The sequence below is a fragment of the Neomonachus schauinslandi genome, chromosome 14 (assembly GCF_002201575.2).
Source record: "Neomonachus schauinslandi chromosome 14, ASM220157v2, whole genome shotgun sequence".
Classification (NCBI taxonomy): Eukaryota; Metazoa; Chordata; class Mammalia; order Carnivora; family Phocidae; genus Neomonachus; species Neomonachus schauinslandi.
The window spans coordinates 36,417,081-36,444,295 of NC_058416.1; the positions used below are offsets into that span (position 1 = coordinate 36,417,081).

The 27,215-nt window shown below is 40.2% G+C and overlaps 1 protein-coding gene across 7 annotated transcripts in view; it reads right to left on the reverse strand.

Annotated features, from left to right (window-relative positions):
* Positions 1-3,182: 3,182 nt before the first annotated feature.
* ELP2 (elongator acetyltransferase complex subunit 2) overlaps positions 3,183-27,215 on the reverse strand; it is a 48,756-nt gene continuing 24,723 nt past the window's right edge. For all 7 annotated transcript variants that reach the window (XM_021686105.2, XM_044920908.1, XM_044920909.1 and 4 more), the window contains 6 exons: positions 26,592-26,664; positions 12,620-12,812; positions 11,109-11,230; positions 8,905-9,038; positions 8,231-8,344; positions 3,183-3,658 (listed from right to left, as the gene is read on the reverse strand). In XM_021686105.2, the coding sequence (XP_021541780.1) occupies positions 3,502-3,658; positions 8,231-8,344; positions 8,905-9,038; positions 11,109-11,230; positions 12,620-12,812; positions 26,592-26,664 (793 nt within the window). In that variant the 3' untranslated portion in view covers positions 3,183-3,501. The remainder of the gene's footprint in view (positions 3,659-8,230; positions 8,345-8,904; positions 9,039-11,108; positions 11,231-12,619; positions 12,813-26,591; positions 26,665-27,215) is intronic.

Sequence of the window (27,215 nt, forward strand, 5' to 3'; positions counted from 1 at the left end):
TTGGGACACCTGGGTGGCTAAGTTGGTTAAGCGGCTGCCTTTGGCTCAGGGCGTGATCCCGGGGTCCTGGGATCGAGTCCCACATCGGACTCCTTGCTCAGTGGGGAGCCTGCTTCTCCCTCTGTCTGCTCTGCCTGCTGCTTCGCTTCCCCTGCTTGTACTCTCTCTCTCTGACAAATAAATAAAATCTTTAAAAAAAAATTTTTTTTTTATTTCCTAGTTTCTCTTGCAGTATGGCCACAAGACTAAATTCTGGCCACAGAGATTAAGCAGAACTGTGTGGACTCCCAAGAAGTTTCCTTAAAGCTAGGGACAAGCCTTTCCTTTCTGTTGGCTGGAATGCAAAGATCATGGCAGGAGGCCAAGCAGCCATCCTGGATGGTGAGGAAGCCACACACTGAGGATTGCAGACAACAAAGAAAAGGAGCCTAGGTCCCTGTTCATGTTGAGAAGTCTCCCTGCCCGTCCTGGTCTGCTTACCTTGATTTCTTCTTTTTTTTTTTTTGAGAGAAAGAGCGAGAGAGAGAGCAAGGAGGGGCAGAGGGACGGGAAGAATCTTAAGCAGGCTCCACACCCAGCGTGGAGCCCAACATGGGGCTTGATCTCACAATCCTGAGACCATGACCTGAGTGGAAATCAAAAGTCGGACACTTAACCGACTGGGCCACCCAGGCGCCCCTACCTCAATTCCTTTTGAGAGAAAACTTCTACCTTGAACAAGCCAGAAAGATCATTTGCCGTCTTCCCTCACACACAGCTGAATGGCAGTCAGGCTGATGCACTAGTGTTATCTCCACGTAGAGACGAGGGGAAACGCTTCCCCACACTTCCTGCCAGCGTGAGCTGGGGTCAAACATGCTTCGGATTCCTCAAGCCCAGGTTCCAACCCCCCACACCCCCAGGGGCCTTGAGAAACACACAGGGGTTTGTACAAAAGTAGTTCACAGAAGGCCTGGCATTCCTTAGACCACCCAGGATTTTCTGTGGTGGCCAGAACTTCTCATTTAAAAGAGAGAATGAGTCTGTCCTTGCACTTTATTCCTGAATTTGCAGTCTCCCTCCAATTCCCACAGTCCCCCTTTGGAATCCATAACCAACTCCGCTTCCCCTGAGGCTACTGGGAAGTGATCTGGCTCCGTGCTGTACAAGGTAAAAATGTACTCCGAACAATCCAATTACCTCTCCCCACATCTAGGAAGGTCGTACACGTCAGAAGACAGCAACTGCTTAGGCTGGCGCTCGGCATCAACCTGAGCTCTGATGCTGTGAATCAGGCAGAGAAGTGAGAGGTCGGGGAAGGGGGCAGGGCAGGGCAGGGCAGGGCCTCAAATACTCCTCCACTCCTCTGGAGCAAAGTTCTAAGAGGTCCTTTTTGCTCCAGATATGATGAACAATGTGGTTCATAGTACAATATGGCTCAAAGGGTACTCCTTTAGTAGATTAAGAGGCGTGTAAAAGTACAGTGTATGCGCATGAATTACAATGCAGACTGCTTCACTGTACAGCAAGTCCTCTGAATGCCTACCAAACTCAATACTCAGGTGGTTACCGAGGAAGATGCTTCAGGACAACTTATGAAAACTGTCTGATACAAACCCAACTGAAAAAACAATAACCACGAATTCAGTCTCTCTGAGACTAGGCTATTTTCAGGGAACCTCAGGGGGTTGAGTTCTGTGCATGAAAATTTTCTAAAACACCAAGTTAGTTCAATGAATCTGCTCTGGAATCCCCCATGCATGGGATCCAAACAAATCCCTGTGTGCCAATGGGGGTGAAGACTTAGATCCTTTAGCTGAAAAGCAAGGAGACCGTACTTCAGGGCGTCCTGGTTTCTGAGGTTGAGTACTCAGATTCTCACTGCTTTAGTGTATGCGTGCACACATGTGCCTGAGGGCATAAGACAAGTTTATACAGACTCAACAGTCTAGAACTGCACAGTCCAAATCAGATGGCCACGAGTGACATGTGGCTACTGAGCACCTGAGATGTGGCTAGTCCAAACTGAGATGGGCTCTAAGTATAAAATACATTTCTTATTGTACAAGGACTTTATACAAAAAAAGTAATACCTCAACTATCTTTTATGTTGTATATGTGAAACGATACTATTTTGGATATACTGGGTTAAAAGATGTCACTAAAATAAATTTCATCTGTTTGTTTTTATTATGTAGCTACCAGAAAATTTTAAATTACTTATGTAGCTCAAATTATATTTCTATATTTCTAGAAATACTGGATAGTGCTGGTCTAGAAATCTCGATTTAGACAAAATATCACAACCCCTTTGGAAGCAAAATGTCACATTAGGTCATGGCAAACTCCAACCAAGAAAATCCTCACCTCCCCCCCCTTTCAGCATATTTATTATGCACAGTATTCATTCCATTGCCAATTTCTCAGATGACTATGGGTCAGGGAAAGCTTCCACTCTCATGCCAGTTTTCCCCCGAGCTTAACCTCCCTCCACCCAACTCCCAAAGCTCCCGACTCTCGTGGCCCACGTCCCAAACTTCTGGCACAGACAATATTCTGCTTCTAGCATCTTCTTTCCTTTGCTCCCACTACACACCCTCAGGGGCATCCTTTCTCTCATGACTCATGTATGTGACATCACATCAATTCAGACACAACTCTCCTTTTCAGCCCCTACATCCATCAGGGTAAATGTCAGGATAGTCTGCTTTCAGTCAAATTGTAAAAGAAGAATCTACATACTTTTAAAGAATATAAGAAAGAACTAACTGCAGTTCAAATTCACAACTGCCTGCCAAATTCCTAGAATGGTGGGTGTGTACTGGAAGAAAGGGCAAGACCACACAAAGTGTAGTCTGTTTATTTACAAAACTGTTAAAATCAAAATTGAGTAATCTGGGTTTTCTCTCTTTTTATTTTCTATGTCCTCTCTTTGAAGAGGGTAAAAAATAATGAAATGTCCCAAAGAAGGGCATATGAAAAGAAAAGGCCCCAAATAACACAAAATTAGGTAAACGCATCCAAAAAGAAAGAATAAACAGAGGTTCAGGACACCAGGGTGGCTCAGTCAGTTAAGCGTCTGCCTTCGGCTCAGGTCATGATCCCGGGATCCTGGGATCGAGTCCCGCATCGGGCTCCCTGCTCAGCGGGGAGCCTGCTTCTCCCTCTGCCTGCGGCTCCCCCTGCTTATGCTCTCTCTCTCTGACAAATAAATAAAATCTTTAAAAAAAAAACAAAACAAAGAGAGGTTTTTTGTTTTTGCTTTTTTTTCTCAAAGAGGTTCTTAATCTGGGGCACATGGATGCAGGTCTGAATCCCTGAAACTGTGGGCCAGGTTCTGAGGGTGTGTGCATATGTACATCTGTGAGGAAAGAGTCTGCAGCTTTCATCAGATTTCAAAGGGTCTGTGACCCAGTAAGTTCTAATGAAACTCGATGAAATTACAAGGTAAAGAAAGTCATCTGTTTACAGGATAAATATCTTAAGACACCAAGGACAACACGCCCACAGTTATTAAGCCCATCACAATGCACATCTGTTAACTTTGTATATCTTCACAGTGTGATCTTCACCACAACTTGCGAAGTGTAACCATTCGGCGCCTTCTGCTTCATTCTGTTCAGTTTTTCCATTACAATTCTTCCAGCATAATTTTTTGATAGCAAGTGTATGACTTTGGCTAAAACAAAGATAGAGAAATCATGAAAGGAATGTATACTAGGACTACAAAATATTTTACCTATGTATTAATTTAATTACCCTGCCCCTGCTATTAATGTTAACATGAATGGAAGTCAAAACCTGGAAATCAAACTGTATAGGTTTTACAGAAAACAGTATCAGACCTACAAGCACAGAGAACAAACTGAAGGCTGCTGGAGCGGAGTAGGGTGAAGGGTTGGGCAGAGCGGATGAGAGGGAGATTCAGGCTTCCAGAAGTGGAACGGGTAAGTCACGGGAATGAAAGGCACAGCATGAGGAACACAGCCAATGACACTGTGATAGTGACACACCAGGGAGAGATGGCAGCTACACTGGGGGGGGAACGTAGCATAACGTGTAAACTCGTCAAATCACTAAGCTGTACATCTGAAACCAATGTAATACTGTATTATCAACCATACTCATAAAATTGTAAAAAGTACAGGTTTTTAAAATACCATCACTAATACTTTGGCAATTTTATTCTAAACTTGGAAACATCTTACTCTATTTACTTAAAACTGTCAGACTAAATATCTTACTCACTGACAAAGGACACCACCAGAAAGAGCAAGAAAGGGCGCCTGGGTGGCTCAGTTGGTTAAGCGACTGCCTTCGGCTCAGGTCATGATCCTGGAGTCCCGGGATCGAGTCCCACATCGGGCTCCTTGCTCAGCGAGGAGTCTGCTTCTCCCTCTGACCCTCCCCACCTCATGCTTTCTCTCTCTCTCAAATAAATAAATAAAATTTATAAAATAAAAAGATAAAAAAAAAAAAAAGAAAGAGCAAGAAAAAGACAATGAATTCCTGTCGAATTTTGTTTTAATGATCAGTGGAATTCATGAAATGGCTATTAAAATCAGATGACATTACTAAATGTGTTTCTTTTTAAAGAATTCTAACTTGCAACATATTCAAAATTATTTTATTCTTTTGACATCCCTGTGACACAGAGAGACTCTTTTAAGTTTTTACTGTTCGGTAAGGAAAGATAATGAAAGATTTAATAAACTGCCCAATGAAACAATCTTGGTTTCCAAGATTGCTGCATGACCTTGGGCAAGATGCTCTTATTAATGCCCCTTCAACCCCATGACAGACCTAGAATGCTACCAAACATAATTAATAAATCCCTATGAAAGTATAATACCCTCTAAAAATTTAACCTGCAAATTAGACCTCCAAACCAAAGAGGAATAAGGTTAAAAACTTAAGTAGGTTTTAAGGCAGTAAACCCTGAAAACAGCATCAGAGCACAGTATAATCTGAAATTATACTTTCAGATTCTTAGGATCAAAGGGAGGAATGAAATATAACCTTGAGGTAATGAAACACATTTTAAAAATCAGCATAGCAGAACTATGCAACCACACAACTGTGAGCCCCTGCAGGTGGTCATTTCGGAGGTTACACACACTTCAACAATGCTATTGTACATTAGTGTTTCCTGAAATTCTTCTCAAGGCAATGCTTCCATACTGTGCAGGCTATGACTGGAACAGTATCTCAAATGATGGTGCATCTTTTGTCAGTTTGATTACTGAAGGCAGTCAAGAGTCAGGAGATGAGCTTAACAAATGAAATCAATGCCGAACTTAAAAAAAAGTGATGAAGTGAGTACAGTTAAAAAAGGTCAAGGTATTTAATTGGCTTTCTTGCATCACCAGTAAGCCGGTTCTGAACACGATTCCTAAAGAGAAGTTCCAAAAATAACTTAAATGACACCAACATGACTAGAATCTCGTTTGTTATTGATAATATTAAAGATCTCTCATTTCATGAGAGGAATGGTTTGAAGTAGTGACATTACTGAAAGAAGTATATATAATACAGCTGACCCAATATGGGTTGGAACTGCATGGGTCCACTTACACATGGATTTTTTTCAATACATACACTATAGTACCATAAATGTAATTTCTCTCATGATTTGTTATTTTCTTTTCTCTAGCTTACTTTATTCTAAGACTATAGTACCAAATACATATACAAACTATGGGTTAATCCACTGCTTATGTTATCACTAAGGCTTCCAACCAGTCAACAGTAGGCTATTAGTAATTAAACTTTTGTAGAGTCAAAAGGTATACACCCCTAACCCCACATTGTTCAAGACCAATTGTATATTGCTTCCCAGGGGAGCCACTTTGAGGAACAGTACTTATTTTGCTATATAAGCTTTAAGATGGTGGGTTTCTTTTTTGGGGGTAATACTCCCTTTAAATCTAGCATGTTAATCACGTTTAGAAGACAGGGAGTTTAGGGGAGCCAACCTAAAAGGCAGTGTTTGCATGTATTACCTTTGTATCTCATTATTAGCAAAAACTTTCATTTGAAAGGTACCTGAAATTTGGTAACTCCAAATAATCCAAATAATACAATGTGGTTAAGTCAGGAATTAGTTCTTACAAATCTAACACCATCACAATGACTAAAAAAAAAATCTTAACATAAAAAATACAAATTCTGTACTTGTCCCCTTCTCATGCTTTCTAAGGGGCTTCCTGCCAGTATCCCACATTCAGGATCTGCAGAGGAGAGTGAGCACCATGGGCAGGGCAAGGTTAAAGGAAGGTGAAAAGAAGGGAGGGGAGCCCAGGAAGAGAGAACATTTCGAATGCCTGGAATATGGAATTTTCACTGGAATACTTCCCTCTTCAGTAAGCAACAGCATGAACTATTTCAATTGCTAAACCCACCATCAGAGGTGGGAGAGAAGCCAAAAGGGCAGCAGGAAAAAGGTTAATTTTAACCAATACAATTATTGTAAGCACTAACATACTTTGCCAATAAGGAGACAAACTCCCCTGGATGAAATATCTTGTAAAACACATGTGCTCACAGGTCTCTCTCCACCAAGCTCATCACTTCCATCATGATACTGTCATTTGGAATTGTATTTGACATTCTATTTTGAACAGTTCAGATATACGAAGGTTGAAGAATCAAAAAAAAATGTAACAGAATGAAGTTAGTGATTTTTTGATAATTTGGACATTTTTAAGGAATAGTTTGGGTTAAAAATTAGATTAAAAAAAGATCTTGCTATCTAAGCAGGTGGGGGTGGGGAGAGGGCTGTAAATTACAGGTGCTCTAAGCCAGCTCTGGAGGCAAGAGCCCAGGCCTGAGGCATGAGGCTCAGGGAGCACTTACTGTGCGTGAAAGCAGGCATGTGACTTTGAGGGGCACCTGACAGTTTGCTCCGCCATAGGATCTGAGCTGAAGTGTTCAAACACAAGATGAGGCTACCAAAACACAATCTATAATGTTTCAAAAAATCATCAACATTTTTAATCCAATTTTATTACAAATCTACTGTAGTCACTTTCTAGATGACATCACTATGAACATCACTTTCATCTCAAATGTGTTGTCTATAAAGATATTATGCAAACAAGCAATCTGTTTGAGCAAACTTTTAAAAATCAAGTGCAATATAGTAACAAACATCAATCTCAAGAGACTACCATAGTACCACTTAGTGGTAAGCACCACGAATAGAGATTTGTGTCCCTCTCCGTGTAAATGTGACATAAATTTGCCACTAAAGACAAATACTACATGATCTCACATAGAGAATCTTTAAAAATTAAAAACAAAAACCCATAGGAAAAGAGATCAGATTTATGGTTACCAGGTGCAGAAGGCAGGGTGAGAGGGAGTCAGAGGAAGGTGGTCAAAAGGTACAAACTCCCAGATATAAAACAAGCACTAGACATGTAACCCAGACATGATAACAACAGCTGACATTGCTGGATGATATACAGGGAAGTTGTTAAGAGAGTAGATCCTAAGAGTTCTCATTACAAAGAGAGACTTTTTCCCTTTATTCTTTTTCTTTCCCTTCTTTTTATTGTATCTATATGACTAAATGGATGTAAACTGAACATACTGCGGTAACATTTCATAACGTATGTAAATCCTGCTATACGCCGTAAACTTACAGTCACCTATACGGCTTACTTCTCAATAAAACTGGAAAAAAACTGCCACTAAAACCTTGATGCTTGGGGCGCCTGGGTGGCTCAGTCGTTAAGTGTCTGCCTTCGGCTCAGGTCATGATCCCAGGGTCCTGGGATTGAGCCCCATATTGGGCTCCCTGCTCTGCGGCAAGCCTGCTTCTCCCTCTCCCACTCCCCCTGCTTGTGTTCCCTCTCTCGCTGTGTCTCTCTCTGTCAAATAAATAAATAAAATCTTTAAAAAACAAAACAACAACAAAAAAACCTCAATGCTTTGGGAGCCTGGGTGGCTCAGTCGGTTAAGTGGCCAACTCTTGATTTCGGCTCAGGTCAAAAATCTCAGAGTCCTGGAATCCAGCCGTGTCCAGCTCCCCTGCTCAGCGGAGAGTCCACTCCCTTTCCCTCTGCCCCCTCCCCCTGCTCGTGCATGCTCTCTCTCAAATAAATAAATCTTTAAAACAAGATCTACAAAAGAGCAATTTATTTTTTAAAAATTAATTAAGACTTGATGCTTTATAACAAATACAATTATAATTTGTATAATTATAACAAAATCTAATCTGATAAAAGTAAAAATAGTAAGAAAATACCTTTGACTTGTTTCTACACAGTGGGTCCAGTCATTTATTTCTGGAACTTGATCAGTCTTTTTCCAGGTGTATAAACAAACCTTTCCACACTCTAATCCTACTGCAACAACGTATCTGTTTTTAAGGGAGGAGGGGAAGACAGTGATTAATTAGCATGAATTTCTGTTATCTGTCTTCACTCTAACGGAGTTCTACCATAATACCCTCTTTCCCAAGTTCTACCATGTTCCCAACTGTCTGTGGCTTACAGAAGGCTCTGGTTCAAAGTGCCAGCCCAGGAGAGAGTGCACTGCTCCCACCCCGCTCTCATGGAGCTGTCTCTCCATCAAGGGTGCACACTTTTTCCTCTGTCCTTTGCTGGCAAAGTGCACAAGCCAGTGTTTCCCTGGCTGCAGGGGCCCTCATTCTACTGCAGACATTTGTTACCGAGAAAGCACCACAGTTCCAAATTTGGTGAAACAAGAACCTTTGAGCCACACTCCCAATCCCCATTTTCCCACTCTGCATATCATCAAGTTCTATCAATTTAACAATTCTTATAAGAAACTAAGCATTATGAAAAAAATAGCAACTCAGAAGCTAAGATCAACCACGAATGAAAATATGAGAGGGCTACATATTAAGAAATCAGGTGTTCACAAAAATGTAAAACAAAGCCCCACTCGGACACTGACCGCTGGGAAAGGCTGAGCAGCGGGCAGACGCCAACGGCTGTCACTGCTCCGCCCACGTCCAGGACCGAGGAGCAGGGCCCGATGCTGTGTTCCATGGAGTCATCACTGGAGTCGCACTCGCCCCACGCAACCACCTGACAGAGACGGATCAGACTCTGTAAAGCTTCCTCTCCGCAGGGCTTCCAGCAATGCATCCGAGTATCGATGGCGCAGATAATGCAAACTATTCACTCTAGCATTTAAAAAACGCCTCACTTATGTTTGCAGATGATGTTCCAGGATTTCAGAGTATTTCAGGCATCACAGAGAAGCCATGGTGTAGCAGACACAAGTCTGTGAGACCTCAGTTACCTAAGTGTGCTGGTCCAAACACGGACTGTCCCTGCCCAGAGACCAGGGATTGTCTAGCACGCTCAGGAAACCAGTTCTAATCCAGGGAGAGTCTATCAGTCACATCATCACAAGAGGCTCGTACACATCTCCAAGAAGTTACCACAGAATGCGTGGGGACCAATCAATCCCTGGCTCTTCCTCTATACCAACTGCTCAGGGAAACAACTGAGCAGTCAGGAGCACTTAACCTTGATGATACCCTGCATAAGAAATGACGCTTCCCTGGAAGTGTTAGGAGTTAGTTGGACAGTTAGGCAGTCAGGGCCAGGGTCCCCAACAAGAAAATATGGAGTCAGGACAGCCAAAATAAAATAGCACTGACATTCTGGTTTTGCAGTCTTTGCAGAAATGACCTACAAAACATCCTAAAATAAGATAATTAACCACAAAAGCATTTGTCAATGTCACGAGCAAGGGGCAGTTAAGACCTAAGCCCCCAGATGTCAGCAAAAAAAGGACCATCAGCACGTGGACATTAACCTAATAGGTAGACAGATACATGATCAAAGCCCTGATTGGCACGACTCAGCACACCCTGACCGCTTCAAAAAGTTCCGCAAAAGCAGAACTCATAAAAACCCCTAAACTTAGAAACTCCAAGGGCAACCCACTCGGGTTCCCCTCCCTCTCTGGGAGCTTTCTACTCTTGCTCAATAAACTTTGCTTCGCTGACTACCACTCTGTCTGCTCTACCTCTTCATTCTTCGAAGTGGCGTGACCAAGAACCGTGGGCACTAAGGGGACACAAAAATCCCTAACAGAAGCTCACGCCTCCAGGGTGTGTGACTGGCCACAAAGAAAGAGAGAGGGAAGTGCAGTGGACAACACCTGCAAAATCCAGATCAAAGCAAGATTCCAAGTAGGAGGCTCTGACCACTTCTGACAATGTGTGGTGGGTGGCGGTCTGTCCGTTTCAGGCCTGACACAGCCCCGGGAGCCACAGCTGGGGCACGTGCGACTGCGCAACAGCGGAGGGCAGAGCGGTCCTGCTTCCTCGGCGGCCAGCACAGCAAAGCCAGAAGCACCGGGGAAGAAATGAACCAGCAAATGGATGCAAGTGAAGGTCTCAGAGAAATGGGTTTAGAGGCTGACATTTCAGTGTTTCACTGAGCGACATGTCCACACTAGTCCTCTGCTTAGGGAATTTGTACGACGACAACTGGAGAGGGCAGGGAGAGGAAAGCAAACGCTCAACTGCCTCACCACCTCTGGTCTGCAGGCACTGCAGAAAAAGGAAAGGGCATTTTAAAGAGTGTGAGGACAGGAAAGACTGGAGGCCAGGGTGAGGGCTGTGGTCAAGAACCCATTCCTAGCTAACTTGTTTTGATTTTTTCAAAGCTAGGGACACAAACACACACACACACACACACACACACACACACACACACACTGCCTCCTCCACTGAATGGCTAGGCAATAATCATCTATTGTAGAGAAAAATTTTAATTCATAAAAGTATGAAAAAGAAAAGAAGCCAACTGTTTTCCTCCTTACACCCCTCCACCCCGTCCTGCTCTCCTAGTTGGTTAGTCTTCAACCATTTCATTCACTACTTTCTTTCCCACTGGGGCCATCTGATATATACCCTGTGTCCGAAAGGTTTTCTTTTCATATTTGATATTTCAGAGAAATGTATTTATAGAATTTAACAAGAAAAGCCTTTTTATGCATGCATATGAGAAAACACAGAAGAGAATACATAGATTGATTTTTTTAATTGTATCAGAAAGTCAGGATTATGTGTTTTCTATCTAAACATACCTGTATTATTATTTTACATTTGAAATAATACTAAGTTAAAAAAAAATTACCTTTTTGTCCCGACTCCCAGTGAAGAAATATTTGCTATCAGGACTCCAATCACAAGACCAAATAATTCTACTGTGCACAGCAGTTACCTTGTTGGTGAAGGCAAAGAGGCTGAAAACTGGGTCTGAAAGAAACACCATATACACTACTCACAAGGCAGACAGAGCTGTTTTTATCTGGTAGAAATCTATGCTTATGTGCCATATACATCACACCCTTTAGCAATCAATTTATACATGTGGACTTTTGCAACAGAGTAGGTTGCTGGCCATCACCAGAAGGCTATGGACATACAGGTACTTTTCCAGTAGGGAATGCTTTTATGTTACTAGTCACTCTTCAGTGACTGGTGACAAACATCTTCCAGGCACTTAACTAAAAATTCAACTTTATGCCCATGAAAGAAGCCTGAGCAATTTAACTTTACTCAGGAAGTAGCCAGATTTACACACATGGAAAAAAGATTAATGTACTCTTAAATAATGAAAAAAAACCCCAAATGAATGAAAACCTTAAAAAACCATTTTCCCTTGTAAGATTTAAGTGTAAGGTAACTTCTAGCCCTCATATGGACTACAGCTAAAAAAATAAAATGACTTATGAAGAGGGAAGAGGAATGTATCTATTAATCTATAATCCATAAAGATACAATAGATTATGGAGGTATCATTAGTATCCCAGTAACTTTTTAAAAAGTGAAGGTTGCATGTTAGGAAATCAGTAGTTGCAAAAGAAATCAGTCTGTTCTAACATGTACTGTTTAATATGTGTCAGTCTCTAAAATACAAGAAAACTAAGAGATTAGGAATACCACAAGATCAAACTGCATGCAAGTTATACCAATGGAATGATTATAACAGAATTAAACAACATGAAGATATTTTAAACATGCTCTAGATTTTACCCAAAGAAATGGGGGGAATAGAAACAGGCCATGCTCCAAAAACACAAAGGTTCCACCCCTCTTTTGTTTTTAATCTATGCCAGGCTCAGAGGAGAATGCAGGTGGGTGTTAATATCCTGCGCCCTGAGGTCACAGTATTCACAGATGGATGCCTAAAATGTCCTTCCTAATTATCAAAGTGACAGGGGTAGGGGTTAAGCAAGAAAACGGTAAAGATAATGGTCCTAATAAGTTTCATAATTTAATTGTATCTTCATTATTCCTGTCCCATAAAACCCTAGCTCAGAATATGGCACCTATTCAAGTTTTATGTTGGCACTGTGTAACAATCCACAAAATCTATATTTTTTAGATTTTTATGTTTCTTTTAACTGAGATGCCATCCTGACTATATAATCACAAGGAAGTTAACTCAAAGATCACTGCATTTAAATCTTACAAGGAAAGTTGAGTCTTCCTCAGAACACAACTTTGAAAGACTTCACAACAGTGAGACTCTGGCCTTCACCCTGTTATCACTTCTAGTCCTCTTCACCTAGTAGCTCCACAAGGTATATAAAATGGACATAAGTATTTCACTAATAACCTTCCAATTAGAAGCTGTTTTACCTAACTCAGGTGAGATTGTGTCCTGCCTTTTCCACAGTGACCAGGTTCGATCTCTGGAAACAGCTAGTAAGAACTTGTCGTTAGGTGAGAAGGCCATCTGCGTGACAGTCAAACTGTGAAAAACTAAATTCTGCACCTGTTTCCAAGATGTAGTGTTCCAAAGAATGATGGCTGCATGCTCTTTCTTAGCTGCCTGGAGGACAGAGATGAAACAGGCAATTTAAGTAGAAATAAACTGGAAAAAAAAAAACTCACATTTTTTTTAAAATAACATTGTTTCTATGGGTATATTTTATGTATCTGTATAAACGGGGGAAAATTTCTGAGGAGATACATACTACAAGCAGGTGTAACTTCCGGGAAGAGGAAGACTGGGATTAGACTAGGTGACTCATCAGAGACGGACACTGTCATCACAGTGTTTCAACGTTTTACAAGAATACGTTTGTCTATTAATTTGTAATTAAGAGTTTAGAGACTTTCACTTCTGATCAATATGATGGAGTAACAGGGACCAGACTGACTCTCTGTATGAAATAACTAAAAAACCAAACATAATATCTGAAAATAATGGCACGCCAAAATATGAGGTATCCGGCAACAAAAAACACTGATCTCTGAGAGACAAAATGAATTTGAGTGGGAAAAAAAAAAAAGAACCTCACTAAACTCTGACAACTTCAAGCAGCCAAAGAGGTGTAACTCAAGCCCCCAAAAAGAATGAAAAGAAAAATACTTAAAAAGATAATGGCCAAAAAATTTCCAAATTTGATAAAAACAGTAAACATACAGATCCAAGAAGTTCAGTAAAACCGAAGCACAGCAAACATGAAGGAAATTATATAGACAATAATCAAATTGTTTAAAACCAGCAATAAACAAAATTGCAGTGGGAGGGGAAAAAACCCATCACCAAAAAAAACAAAAAAATTATAGCAGACTCCCATCAGAAAAAATGCAAATAAAAAAATGGAGCTACACCTTTAATCTACTCAGAGGAAAATGAACAATTTTTTTTTTAAAGATTTTATTTATTTGAGAGAGAGAATGAGAAAGAGCACATGACAGGGGGGAAGGTCAGAGGGAGAAGCAGACTCCCTGCTGAGCAGGGAGCCCGATGCAGGACTCGATCCAGGGACTCCAGGATCATGACCTGAGCCAAAGGCAGTCGCTTAACCAACTGAGCCACCCAGGCGCCCGAAAACGAACAATTTCTTACCCACTATAAAAATCATTCGAAAATTAGGGAGAGATAGAGTCTGTCAGACAGGCAGAAGCCCAAAAAATTCATAATCAGCAGAAGTGCATTACTAGGAATGTTAAAGAATATCCTTTAGGCAAATGAAAATGGTATCTGCTGGAAAATCTATTTAAATCTCTTCAAAAGATAACTGCTCAAAGGAAAAATGACAAGATCTTGTCGGATTTCTATGAAGAAGTAAAGTGTCCAACACTACCACAGAGTAGGGGGAAACAAAAGTATGCTTCTGTGAAGTTCTTAAATCATACATGAAATAGTGCAACATTACTTGGAGGCAGACCGTGGCAAATTATAGATGTATAGTATAAAATGAAAGACAACCAATAAAATAACACAGTGGTTATATCTACTAACTAAACAAAAGAAATAAAATGGACTCATAAAAAGCAATCAATCAATCCAAAATAAGTAAATGACACAAAGAAAGGGATGAAATAGAAAACAAATAGCAAGATGAAAGATTTAATCCAAGCATACTAATTATTATGTTAAATGTAAACAATCTAATAAACGCCCCTTTATGTTAAAATGGAAGATTATCAAGATAAGTGAAAAAGCAAGACCCAATTATGCTAAGCAAAATAAGTCAATCAGAGAAAGACAATTATCATATGACTTCACTAATATGTGGAATTTGAGAAACAAGACAGAGGATCATAGGAGAAGGGAGGGAAAAATGAAACAAGACAAAACCAGAGAGGGAGACAAACCATGAGACTCTTAATCTCAGGAGACAAACGGAGGGTTGCTGGAGTGGAGGGAGGTGGGAGGGATGGGCTGGCTGGGTGATGGACATTGGGGAGGGTATGTCCTATGGTGAGTGCTGTGAATTGTCTAAGACTGATGAATCACAGACCTGTACCCCGAAACAAATAATACATTATATGTTCATTTAAAAAAAAAAAAACTTAAAAAATTAATTAAAAAAAAAGCAAGACCCAACCGCCTGCTGCCTTTAAGAAACCCACTTGAAAATAAAAGGAAACAAATAGTGTAAGGGTACAAGGATGGAAAAAGATACATATTTCAAGCACTTCTCTAAAGAAAGCTGGAGTAGCTATATTAGCATTGGACAATGTAGATCCGAGAGCACAACATACTGCCAGAAATAAAGAGGAACTCCATAATGATAAATTAGTCAATCAAGAGAACATAAGAAATCATAAAGGTTTTAACAGCAGAGCTTCAAAATATATAAAGTAATACAAAGAACTACTGAGATTACTGAATTTTGAAATACAAAGATTAAAAGATAAGCCCACAGTTATAGTCAGAGATTTCAAAATGCTACTCTCAATAAAACTGAAAGGATAAAGAAGACATGAACACCATCAACCAATCTGACGTAATTCATACTTTCAGAACACTCCACCCAACAGAAACAGAATCCACATTTTTTTCAAGTGGACATGGAAATTTACCAAGATTAAATTTCAAAGGACTCAAATCATTCTATGTTCTCTGACCACAATGAAATTAAATTAGAAATCAATAACAGAGGGGCGCGTGGGTGGCTCAGTCGCTGTCTGCCTTAGGCTCGGGTAATGGTCCCGGGGTCCTGGGATCGAGCCCCGCATCGGGCTCCTTGCTCAGCGGGAGGCCTGCTTCTCCCTCTCCCCCTGCTTGTGTTCCCTCTCTCGCTGTTTCTCTGCCAAAAATAAATACACTCTTAAAAAAAAAAGAAATCAATAACAGAAAGATATTTGGAAAACACTCAGTATCTGGAAACTAAATAATAACTTATAGATAAAAGACAAAATCAAAGGTAAATTAAAAAATATTTTCAGTTAAGTGAAAATGAATAGAATGTGTCAAAATTTACAGAACGCCTCAAAAATACTTAGAAATTTATAGCACTCAACACCTATATTAGAAAGATCTGAAATCAATGGTCTCGGATTTAACCTTATTAAACTAGAAACAGAAAAGGAAATGGAATCTAAGAAAAAAATAAATGGGTGCCTGGGTGGCTCAGTCAGTTAAGCGTCTGCCTTCAGCTTGGGTCATGATCCCAGGGTCCCTGGATCAAGTCCCATATAGGGCTCCCTGCTCAGCGGGAGTCTGCTTCTCCATCTCCCTCTGCCCCTCCCCCTGTTCCTGCTCTCTCTCTCTCTCAAATAAAATCTTTAAAAAAAAAAAAAAAAAACAGCAAAAATCAATGAAATAGAAACAAGAACTCAGTAGCAGAGGAAAATCAACAAAATCAAAAAGTTGGTTATTTGAAAATACTAAAGAAATTTATTATTTTCCTGATTATCAGAATGCTTCCCTCACCAAAACAAAAAATGCTGGGGCAGGGGGTGCGGTATGAGAAAGAAGACACAAATTGCTGACAGCAGGTTTAAGAAAGGTGACATCACCAGAGATTCTACTGATATTAAAAGGATCATAAGAGGGGCGCCTGAGTGGCTCAGTCAGTTAAGTGTCTGCCTTCGGCTCAGGTCATTATCTCAGAGTCCTGAGATAAGCCCCACGTCGGGCTCTCCAGGGAGCCTGCTTCTCCCTCTGCCTGTCCCTTTGCCTGCTTGTGCGCACTCTCTCTCAAATAAATAAAATCTTAAAATAAATAAAAATAAAAGGATCATAAGAGAGTATTATAAATAACTTCATGTCAACAAATTTGACAACTCAGGTAAAAGGGACAAGTTTTCTGAAAGATACAAACTACTAAGGTTCACTCAAGAAAAACTGGGTAACCTATACAACAATCCTGTATCTATTAAAGACATTTTATTTGTAGTTAAAAACCCTCCCAAGAAGAAAACTCTAGGATGTTTGCTTACTGGGGATTTCTCTCAAACATTTAAAAAAGAAATAATACAAATCCTACACAAACTCTTCCAGAAAATTGCAGAAGACGAAAATATTTCTAAGAGGCTAGCATTACTCTGAAACCAAAACCAGATGAAGCTATTATAAGGAAAGAAAACTATACTACAATATCCATCATATATTATATATTACAGTTTTGAAAAAAATTTTAGAAAAATGAGTCCAATAGTATATAAAATGATAATGTATCACAAATAGGTGGGGTTTGGTTCCAAGAATGCAAAGTTGGTTTATTATTTTAAAAGTCAGTGTAATTCATCATATTAATAAACTAAAAAGGGAAAACCGTATGATGTCAGTAAATGAAGAAAAATATATTTACAAAATCTATCATCCATTCCTGATAAAAACTGTCTGCAAATAGAAATTGTAGGCAACCTGATAAAGAAGAACCACAAAAAATCTACAGCAAACATCACCAGTAATGGACAAAGAAGGAATATTCCTGAGGTGAGGAATAAAGCCAAGGATTTCTGCTATTACCACTTCTATCCAACATTAAGACATCCATATGGGAAAGGAAGAATAAAACTTTCTTTATTCATATGCAACATAAGCCTCTATCTGGAAAATGCTACAGTATCTATAATAAAGCTAACAAGAACTAATATAAGTTTAGGAGGCTCCCAGGATATAAGATCAATATACAAAAAGTAACTGTACTTCCATATGTAAGCAATGAACAGATATAAAATATACAAAATAAGGGTAAATTTAACAAAATTGTTTAAGACCTGACACTGAACACTACAAAAGATTCCTAATAATATTAAGATGTTAACACTGGGGGAAACTGAGTGAGAAATATTCTACGTACTATCTCTGCAACATTTTGTTAAATCTACCATCATTCTAAAATAAAATGTTTACTTAAAACAAAAAATCATTCCTAAGAAATTAAAGACCTAAATAAATGAAAGACATACTGAGTTTGTGTGTAAAAAGACCTATTATTGTTAAAATCCTCCCCAAATTGATCTATAGAATCAGTGCAATGCCCATCAAAAAATTCTAGTAGGTATTTTTGTAGAAACTGTCAAGCTGATTCTAAAATTTATATGGAAAAGTAAAGAACCTAGACTAGCCAAAATAACTTTGAAAAGTAAGAAGAGAGTTGGTTCCTGATTTCAAGACATATTACAAAAAGCTACAGCTATTAGGAGAATGTGGTATTGGCATCAACATAAGAAAAAAGATGAATGGAAGAAAATAAAAATCAAGAAACAGACGCACATATATATGGACAGCTGATTTCTGGCAAAGGTACAAAAGGCAGTTGGTAAAGGGATAGTCTTTTCAACATATGATGGAACAACTGGATACCACATGTAAGAAAACCAACTTTAACCTATATTCCAAATGCAAGAATTAATTAAAGATGTGTCATAGGTCTAAACATAAACCTTAAAATCTATAAAACTCCTAGAAAAAAATGTAGCAAATCTTCGTGATCTTGACTTAGGCAAAGATTTCTTAGATATTACACAAAAAGCACAACCCAATACAGAAAAGAAATTGGTAAATTAGGCTTCACCAAAACATACAACTTCTGCTCTTTGAAAAACACTGTGAGAAAATGAAGACAAGTCACTGGGAATAATTATTAAATAGCATTTATCTGATAGTTCTATCCAATGTATATGAAGAACTTTTCCAAATTCAGTAGTAAGAAAACAATGCAATAAAGAAATCGGCAAAAGACTTGAAGATACTTCATCAAAGAAGAGATACAGATGGAAAATTAACACATGAAAATATGCTCGACATCACTGGTCATTAGGAAAATGAAAATTACAACCACAATGAGATGTTACACACCAAATAGAATGGTTAAAAAGACTGACCATAACGTACAAAGTGTTGATGAGGGTGTGGAGCAATGGGAACTCCCACTGCTAGTGGGGCTATAAAATGGTATAACCATTTTGGAAAATAGCTTGGCAGTTTCATAAAACTTTAAATATACATCTAGGGGCACCTGGGTGGCTCAGTAGGTTAAGCATCTGACTCTTTTTATTTTTAACTTTATTATGTTATGTTAGTCACCATATAATACCTCGTTAGTTTTTGATGTGGTGATCCACAATCCATTGTTTTCGTATAACACCCAGTGCTCCATGCAGTATGTGCCCTCCTTAATATCCATCACCGGGCTAACCCATCCCCCCTCCCCGCTCCCCTCTAAAACCCTGTTTGTTTCTCAGAGTTCACAGTCTCTCATGGTTCATCTCTCCCTACGATTTCCCCCCCTTCATTTTTCCCTTCCTTCTCCTAGTGTCCTCCATGCTATTCCTTATGTTCCACAAATAAGTGAAACCATATGATAATTGACTTTCTCTGCTTGACTTATTTCACTTAGCATAATCTCCTCCAGTCCCACCCATGTTGATGTAAAAGTTGGGTATTCATCCTTTCTGATGGCTGAGTAATATTCCATTGTATATATGGACCACATCTTCTTTATCCATTCATCTGTTGAAGGGCATCTAGGCTCTTTCCAGTTTGGCTATTGCGGACATTGCCGCTATGAACATGGCGGTGCATATGGCCCTTCTTTTCATTATATCTGTGTCTTTGGGGTAAATACCCAGGAGTGCAATTGCTGGGTCATAGGGTAGCTCTATTTTTAATTTTTTGAGGAACCTCCACACTGTTTTCCAAAGTGGCTGTACCAACTTGCGTTCCCACCAACAGTGTAAGAGGGTTCCCCTTTCTCCACAACCTCTCCAACATTTGTTGTTTCTTTCCCTGTCCATTTTGGCCATTCTAACTGCTGTAAGGTGGTAACTCAATGTGGTTTTGATTTGAATTTCCCTGATGGCTAATGATGATGAACATTTTTTCATGTGCCTGTTAGCCATTTGTACGTCTTCTTCAGAGAAGGGTCTCTTCATGTCTCCTACCAATTTTTTGACTTGATTATTTGTTTTTTGGATGTTGAGTTTGAGAAATTCTTTATATATCTTGGATACCAGCCCTTTATCTGTAGTGTCATTTGCAAATATCTTCTCCCATTCTGTGGGTTGCCTCTTTGTTTTGTTGACTGTTTCCTTTGCTGTGCAGAAACTTTTTATCTTGATGAAGTCCCAAAAGTTCATTTTTGCTTTTGTTTCACTAGCTTTTGGAGATGTATCTTGAAAGAAGTCGTTGTGGCCGATGTCAAAGAGGTTACTGCCTATGTTCTCCTCTAGGATTTTGATGGATTCCTGTCTCACATTGAGGTCTCTCATCCACTTTGAGTTTATCTTTGTGTATGGTGTTAGAGAATGGTCAAGTTTCATTCTTCTGCATGTGGCTGTCCAATTTTCCCAGCACCATTTATTGAAGAGACTGTCTTTTTTCCATTGCATATTTTTTCCTGCTTTGTCGAAATTGTTTGACCATAGAGTTGAGAGCCCATGTGGGGTTCTCTATTCTGTTCCATTGGTCTATATGTCTGTTTTTGTGCCAGTACCATGCTGTCTTGGCGATCACAGCTTTGTAATTTGGGGGTGGAGTCTTTTGGGTTTTCCATATAAAGTTATCATGTCATCTGTGAAAAGAGTTTGACTTCTTCTTTGCCAATTTGAATACCTTTTATTTCTTTTTGTTGTCTGATTGCTGTTGCTAGGACTTCTAGTACTATGTTGAACAACAGTGGCAAGAGTGGGCATCCTTGACGTGTTCCTGATCTTAAGGGAAAGGCTCTCAGCTTTTCCCATTGAGGATGATATTCGCTGTGGGTTTTTCATAGATGGATTTTATGAGCTTGAGGAATGTTCCCTCTATCCCTATACTCTGGAGAGTTTTAATCAGGAAAGGATGTTGTATTTTGTCAAATGCTTTTTCTGCATCAATTGAGAGGACCATATGGTTCTTCTCCCTCCTCTTATTAATGTGTCCTATCACATTGATTGATTTGTGAATGTTGAACCACCCTTGCATCCCGGGGATAAATCCCACTAGGTCGTGGAGGATGATCCTTTTAATGTATTGTTGGATCCTATTAGGTAGGATTTCGTTAAGGATTTTGGAATCCATATTCATCAGGGATCTCGGTCTGAAATTCTCCTTTTGGATGGGGTCTTTGGCTGGTATGGGGATTAAGGTAATGCTGGCCTCATAGAATCAGTTTGGAAGCTTTCCTTCTGTTTCTATTTTTTGAAACAGCTTCAGTAGAATAGGTATTATTTCTTCTCTGAATGTTTGGTAGAATTCCCCAGGGAATCCATCAGGCCCTGGACTCTTGTTTTTTGGGAGGTTTTTGATCACTGCTTCAATCTCGTTACTGGGTATTGGCCTATTCAGGTTGTCAATTTCTTCCTGTTTCAGTCGTGGCAGCTTACAGGTTTCCGGGAAGGAGTCCATTTCATCCAGATTGCTCAGTTTATTGGCATATAGTTGTTGATAATAATTTCTAATAATTGTTTCATTTCCTTGGTGTTAGTTGTGATCTCTCCCCTTTCATTCATAATTTTATTAATTTGGGTTCTTTCTCTTTTCTTTTGGGTAAGTCTGGCCAGTGGTTTATCGATCTTATTAATTCTTTCAAAGAACCAACTTCTAGTTTTGTTGATCTGATCTACTGTGTTTCTGGTTTCTAATTCATTGATCTCTGCTCTAATCTTAATTATTTCTCTTCTAATGTGTGGCTTAGGCATCATTTGTTGCTTTTTCTCTAGTTCTTTAAGGTGTAGAGTTATTAGTGAACTCGGGATTTTTCTTTTTTTTTTTGAGTGAGGCTTGGATGGCCATGTATTCCCCCCTTAGGACCGCCTTTGCAGTATCCCATTGGTTTTGGACCGATGTGTTTTCGTTCTCATTGGTTTCCATGAATTGTTTAAGTTCTTCTTTGATTTCCTGGTTGACCCAAACATTCTTGAGCACAGTGGTCTTTAGCTTCCAAGTGTTTGAATTTCTGCCAAATTTTTTGTGACTGAGTTCCAGGTTTAAAACATTGTGGTCTGATAACATGCAGTGAATAATCTCAGTCTTTTGGTATTGGTTGAGACCTGATTTGTGACCCAGTATGTGGTCTATTCTGGAGAAAGTTCCATGTGCGCTTCAGAAGAATGAGTATTCTGTTGTTTTAGGGTGGAAGGATCTGTATATATCTATGAGGTCCATCTGGTCCAGTGTGTCATTCAAAGCTCTTGTCTCTTTGTTGATCTTCTGCTTAGATGATCTATTACTGAGAATGGAGTATTGAGGTCTACAATTAATGTACTGTTATCAATATGACTCTTTATTTTGGTTAACAGTTGGCTTATGTAGATGGCTGCTCCCATGTTGGGGGCATAGATATTTACAATTGTTAGATCTTCTTGTTGGATAGACTCTTTAAAAATGATATAGTGTCCTTCTGTGTCTCTAACTACAGACTTCAGTTTAAAATCTGATTTGTCTGATATAAGAATTGCTACCCCAGCTTTCTTTTGAGGTCCGCTGGCATGGAAGATGGATCTCCATCCCTTCACTTTCAGTCTGGATGTATCTTTAGGTTCAAAATGAGTCTCCTCTAGACAGCATATGGATGGGTCCTGTCTTCTTATCCAATCTGCAACCCTGTGCCGTTTTATGGGAGGATTTAGGCTGTTCACATTGACAGTGATTATTGAAAAGATATGAACTGTCATCATGTTGCCTGTGAAGATGTTGTTTTTATAGACTATCCCTGTAAATTTCTGTTGTATATCACTCTTGGGGTCTTTCTCCTTTTATAGAACCCCCCTTAATATTTCTTGCAGGGCTGGCTTAGTGGTCCCATATTCTTTCAGTTTCTGCCAGTCTTGGAGCTCTGCATCTCTCCATCCATTCTAAATGACAGCCTTGCCAGATAAAGTATTCTTGGCTGCATGTTCTTCTCGTTTAGTACCCTGAATATGTCTTGCCAGGCCTTTCTGGCTGGCCAGGTCTCTGTGGATAGGTCTGATGTTATTCTGATGTTCCTCCCTCTGTACGTAAGGAATCTCTTCCCCCTAACTGCCTTTAAGATGGTTTCCTTGGTTCTAAGATTTGTGAGTTTTAATATTACATGCCGGGGTGTTGGCCTGTTTTCCTTGATCTTGGGAGGGGTCCTCTCTGCCTCTAGGACACGAACATTTGTTTCATTCCCCAGATTAGGAAAGTTCTCAGCTACGATTTGCTCAAATATATCTTCTAGTCCTCTCTCTCTCTCCACTCCCTCCGGTATTCCAGTAATTCTGACATTGGAACGCTTCATGGTATCACTTATTTCTCTGATTCTATTTTCATGGATTCTGAGTTGTTTTTCCCTGGCCTCCTCTTTTCCCTTTTGATCTATTAAATTGTCTTCCAGGTCACTAATTTGCTTTTCTGCCTCACTTACCCTAGCTGTTAGATTATCTAGATTAGATTGGATCTCATTGATAGCATTTTTAAATTCTGCCAATTCAGCTTTCATTTCTGCCCTCAGAGACTCTATGTTGCCATTAATTGATTTCTCCATTCTAGCTGTTGTCTTCACAATTGCTAGCCTGAATTCCATCTCCAACATCTTGGTTATATCTGCATCCATTTGTAAATCTGCGGCATAAGTCATAATCTCGGAGTCTTTCCTGTTTTGGGGGTTCCTCCTCCTAGTCATTCTGTTGAGGGGCAGTTGAGGGAATGTATAGAGTCAATTATTGACCAGAACCCAAGTAAGATGCACCTGTTTTCTAGGGACCTTAGGGTTGCTGGTCTCTTGTTCTCCCAGCCTGTCTTCTGGGGGAGGGGCCTGCCACGCTGGTACTCAGGCAACCCTGTTTGGGCACAGTTGCCCTTCCCCCTTGTGGCGGGGTATGGGCTCAGTGGGAACCATTTTTGGGGGGCTTTTGTTCTCTGGCGGCTTTCCCTGGTGGCTTTCCGCGTCTCTTCCGAGAGTCAGAGCAGAAGAGACCGTTTCCAACCCTCTGCCTCAGAGCAGAGAGATCGCAGTCTGTTCTTCAGTGAGCTCTCCAGGCCACACTATCTCCGTTTCTATCTGTGCTGCTATAAACTGCAGCGTCCTGGGTTGTGCACCTCTCTGCAGTGCTCCCAGTCCTGCCTCCATGTTGGGGCACGTCTCTGCCCTTTGTACTTCTAAAACCGCCAGCCGCTCCCAGCTCGCACACGTGACCCCGCTGCTCCGGTTTCTGTCTGGGGAGCTGCCCTAAAGTCCTTGCCCCGCCGCTACCAGTCTGCGAGTCTGTGCCCGTCCCCAGCGCAGGAGGCTATCACTCACCGGCGGTGTAGGATCCCCACGGCCAGGCACCCTCCCGCTGCCGTTTATCCTCCGATATCTGCCCGTGGAATCACGGCTCCCCGCTTCGTACCTCGAAACCAACTGCCTGTGATATTCTGTTTGTAGAGATCCAGATCTTCTTACATCTCAGGCTGATTTCGTAGGTGCTCAGAGTGGTCTGGTAGATATCCAGCTCAATTCTGGGGACCAGTTGGAATAGGGCCCCCTACTCCTCTGCCATCTTTTCCCCCTTCCTCCAAGCATCTGACTCTTGATTTCAGCTCAGGTCATGCCCTCAGGGTCTTGGGATCAAGCCCCATACTGGGCTCGGTGTTCAGTGCAGAGTGCACCTGTCCCTCTCCCTCTCCTCCTCGCCCTGCTTGTGCTGGCTACCCCCACCCTAAAATAAATAATTTTTTTTAATAAATAAACATACATCTAGCAATTGTACTCAGAGGTATTTATTCAACAGAAATGAAAGCATGTATCTGTATGTTGACTTGTATACAAATATTCACAACTGGTTTATAGGTTAAAGCCAAACACTGGAAACAATTCAAATGTCCATTAGTAACTGAATATATCAGGGGCACCTGGGTGACTCCATGGGTTAAACATGTGCCTTCGGTTCAGGTCATGATCTCAGGGTCTTGGGGAAGAGCCCCACTTTGGACTCCCTACTCAGCAGGGAGTTTGCTTCTCCCTCTGGCCCTCCCCCAGCTTGTGTGCTCTCTCTCAAATAAATAAAATCTTAAAAAAATATATAAATGAACAGATCAACAAACTGTAATATATCTATAAAAGGGAAAACTATTCAGCAATAAAAAAGAATAAACTGCTCATATATGCAACAACATGGGTGAATCTCAAATTCTTGTACTGAACAAAAGAAGCCAGACCACAAAAAAGAAAAAAAAAAGCATACTGTATGATTCCACCTATATAAATTTTAGAAGACGCCAAGTACTCTATCATGACAGAAAGCAGATTAGTGGTTTCCTAGGGATGGGACAGGACAGGGTAAGAAGGGACAGGAAAGAGGACTTACCAAGGGGCAGAGGAAATTTCTGGGGTTGATGGCTACGTTCATTATCTTAATTATAGTTGTGATTTCACAGGTATAAATAAACATGTTAAAACTTATCAAACTGTTCACCTTCAACATGCAACTTATAGTACGCTAACAACTTTAAATAAAGTTGTTAAAAACGTTAGTTTCGGGCACCTGGGTGGCTCAGTCGGTTAAGCGTCTACCTTCAGCTCAGGTCATGATCCCAGGGTCCTGGGATCGAGCCCCACGTAGGGCTCCTGCTAGGCAAAGAGTCTGCTTTCTCCCTCTCCCTCTGCCACTCCCCTTGCTTGTTCTCGCTCTCTCTTTCCCTCAAATAAATAAATCTTAAAAAAAAACAAACGTTAGTTTCAAAGGAAGACACATCCAATCATTTGCCTTACCAATCAAAACCAAATGTGTGGCTGGCATCCGCCATTCAAGAAACCCGGCTACCTTCAGGTAAACCTTCAGATTTAAACTTTCCAAGCCACACCTCTTTTCTGCTGTTTATTAAAATATAAAATACACAGAAAAAGTATACAAGTAACAAGAAAGTTGCACACACTTGCTACAAGCAAGCCCACTTGAAAAGGAAAAATAACCAATTATATGACTGACAGTTCCCAAAGCTAAAAACAAATTAGCTGCTCAGGAGAAGCATGACTATTCCTGCTACTAAGCTCCATTTTTTCCACAGGCCCCTGTAACAAAAGGAAGTAGTCTCAGTACCATCCTCACAGAGGGGACAACAAGCAAAGGACATGAGGCAGGAGGGGCATAGCAATATTTCTTATGATGCCTCTCAATACAGGTAGTGGCAAGAAGCCACAGTAAAAGCAGAGACAGAGGGGGCCCAACCAGATAGGCAGCTCGAGTCATCAGCTTAAAACGAGTAAATAAATTTTAGAAAATGTAGAGAAATATGTGGGTCTCAGAGCTTTCAGACAATCCTCCATATATATTCACTCCACAGAATATGGATAAACACTGAATTGTGAGTTTGAGATCATTCCCCCAAGCAAAAGCTTGAAGAGCACTATTCCGCATGCTAGTAAGCCAGCCTCCACCCTGCCTCACCATGGCATGGACTGAGGGAGTCCATTCACTCTGGTCAGTACCACATCTGTTCCTGGACAAACTGTCAGATGGAACGGAGCGCACTCTGGGTTTCACCTTCTCATTCCCCTTGTCTTCAGGACTCCCAGTTACTCCAATTTATCGCATTTTGAGGTCATTTTAAAATACCTGATTAAATAAATCAACTCAAACCAAGTATTTAAGAACAAAAGGATATGGCTGAAACAGATTTAAAATCCAACTGCAGGCTTTTTTTTTTTTTTTAATTTTATCTATTTTTAAGTAAGCTCTACACCCAATGTGGGGCTTGAACTCACAATCCTGAGATCAAGAGTCACATGCTCTACTGACTGAGCCAGCCAGGCGCCCCTCAGTTGCAGGCTTTTGAAGGGACAGAAGGGAAACAAGACTGAGAAAGCAAGATTCAGAAAAAAGCAGGCCCCAGTGGCCTTTCACGGAGTGTTCCGTCTCCATCACCACAACTTTTAAGAGTCTGACGACTCAAATAACATGTGAACAAATAGAATAAAAAAGTAAAATTCCCTACCTTACATGCTGAGGCAAGCAGGGCCTTTGAATTGCTACAAGCAACACAAAATATTTCATAACCATGTCCATATCTAAAATTTAAAAAGGAAAAAAAAATGCATGATCCCTATATTAGTATATGCACCTATTCTCAGGCTGCAGTTTTCAAATGTGAAAAGAACATCAATCTCTCTAACATACAATTCTTTTAGGGACATTACATTTCTGTCTAGGCAAACATTTAGGGAAAAAAAAAAAGAGACTGGGGAAAATGCCAGCTAATGCCAAACAATTAGATTAAAATACGAGTTTTCACCCCCAGCCACCCAGTACAACAAACAATAAATCCAGAAAAGGTTTTGATGGAGAACCACAAAAGGGAAAAAAACAAAAACAGAATAATAAATCTTAGAAGTCCTTTTGAAAAAGTAAAAGAAATATAATGTTATGTCTCTCTACTTTAAATATGAAGACCAATAAACAAATCCAGTAAATAGAATGCATAGTAATATAAAAATCTATGTGAAGCTTTTCTTGCCCCTTAGGAAGGCCACTAAAGATTTTTAGATGGGAGGGGAGAACGTAGGTAAAAGGAAAGCAAACGAGAAAATCAAATTGTGGTGAGAAAAAAAAAAAATCACAA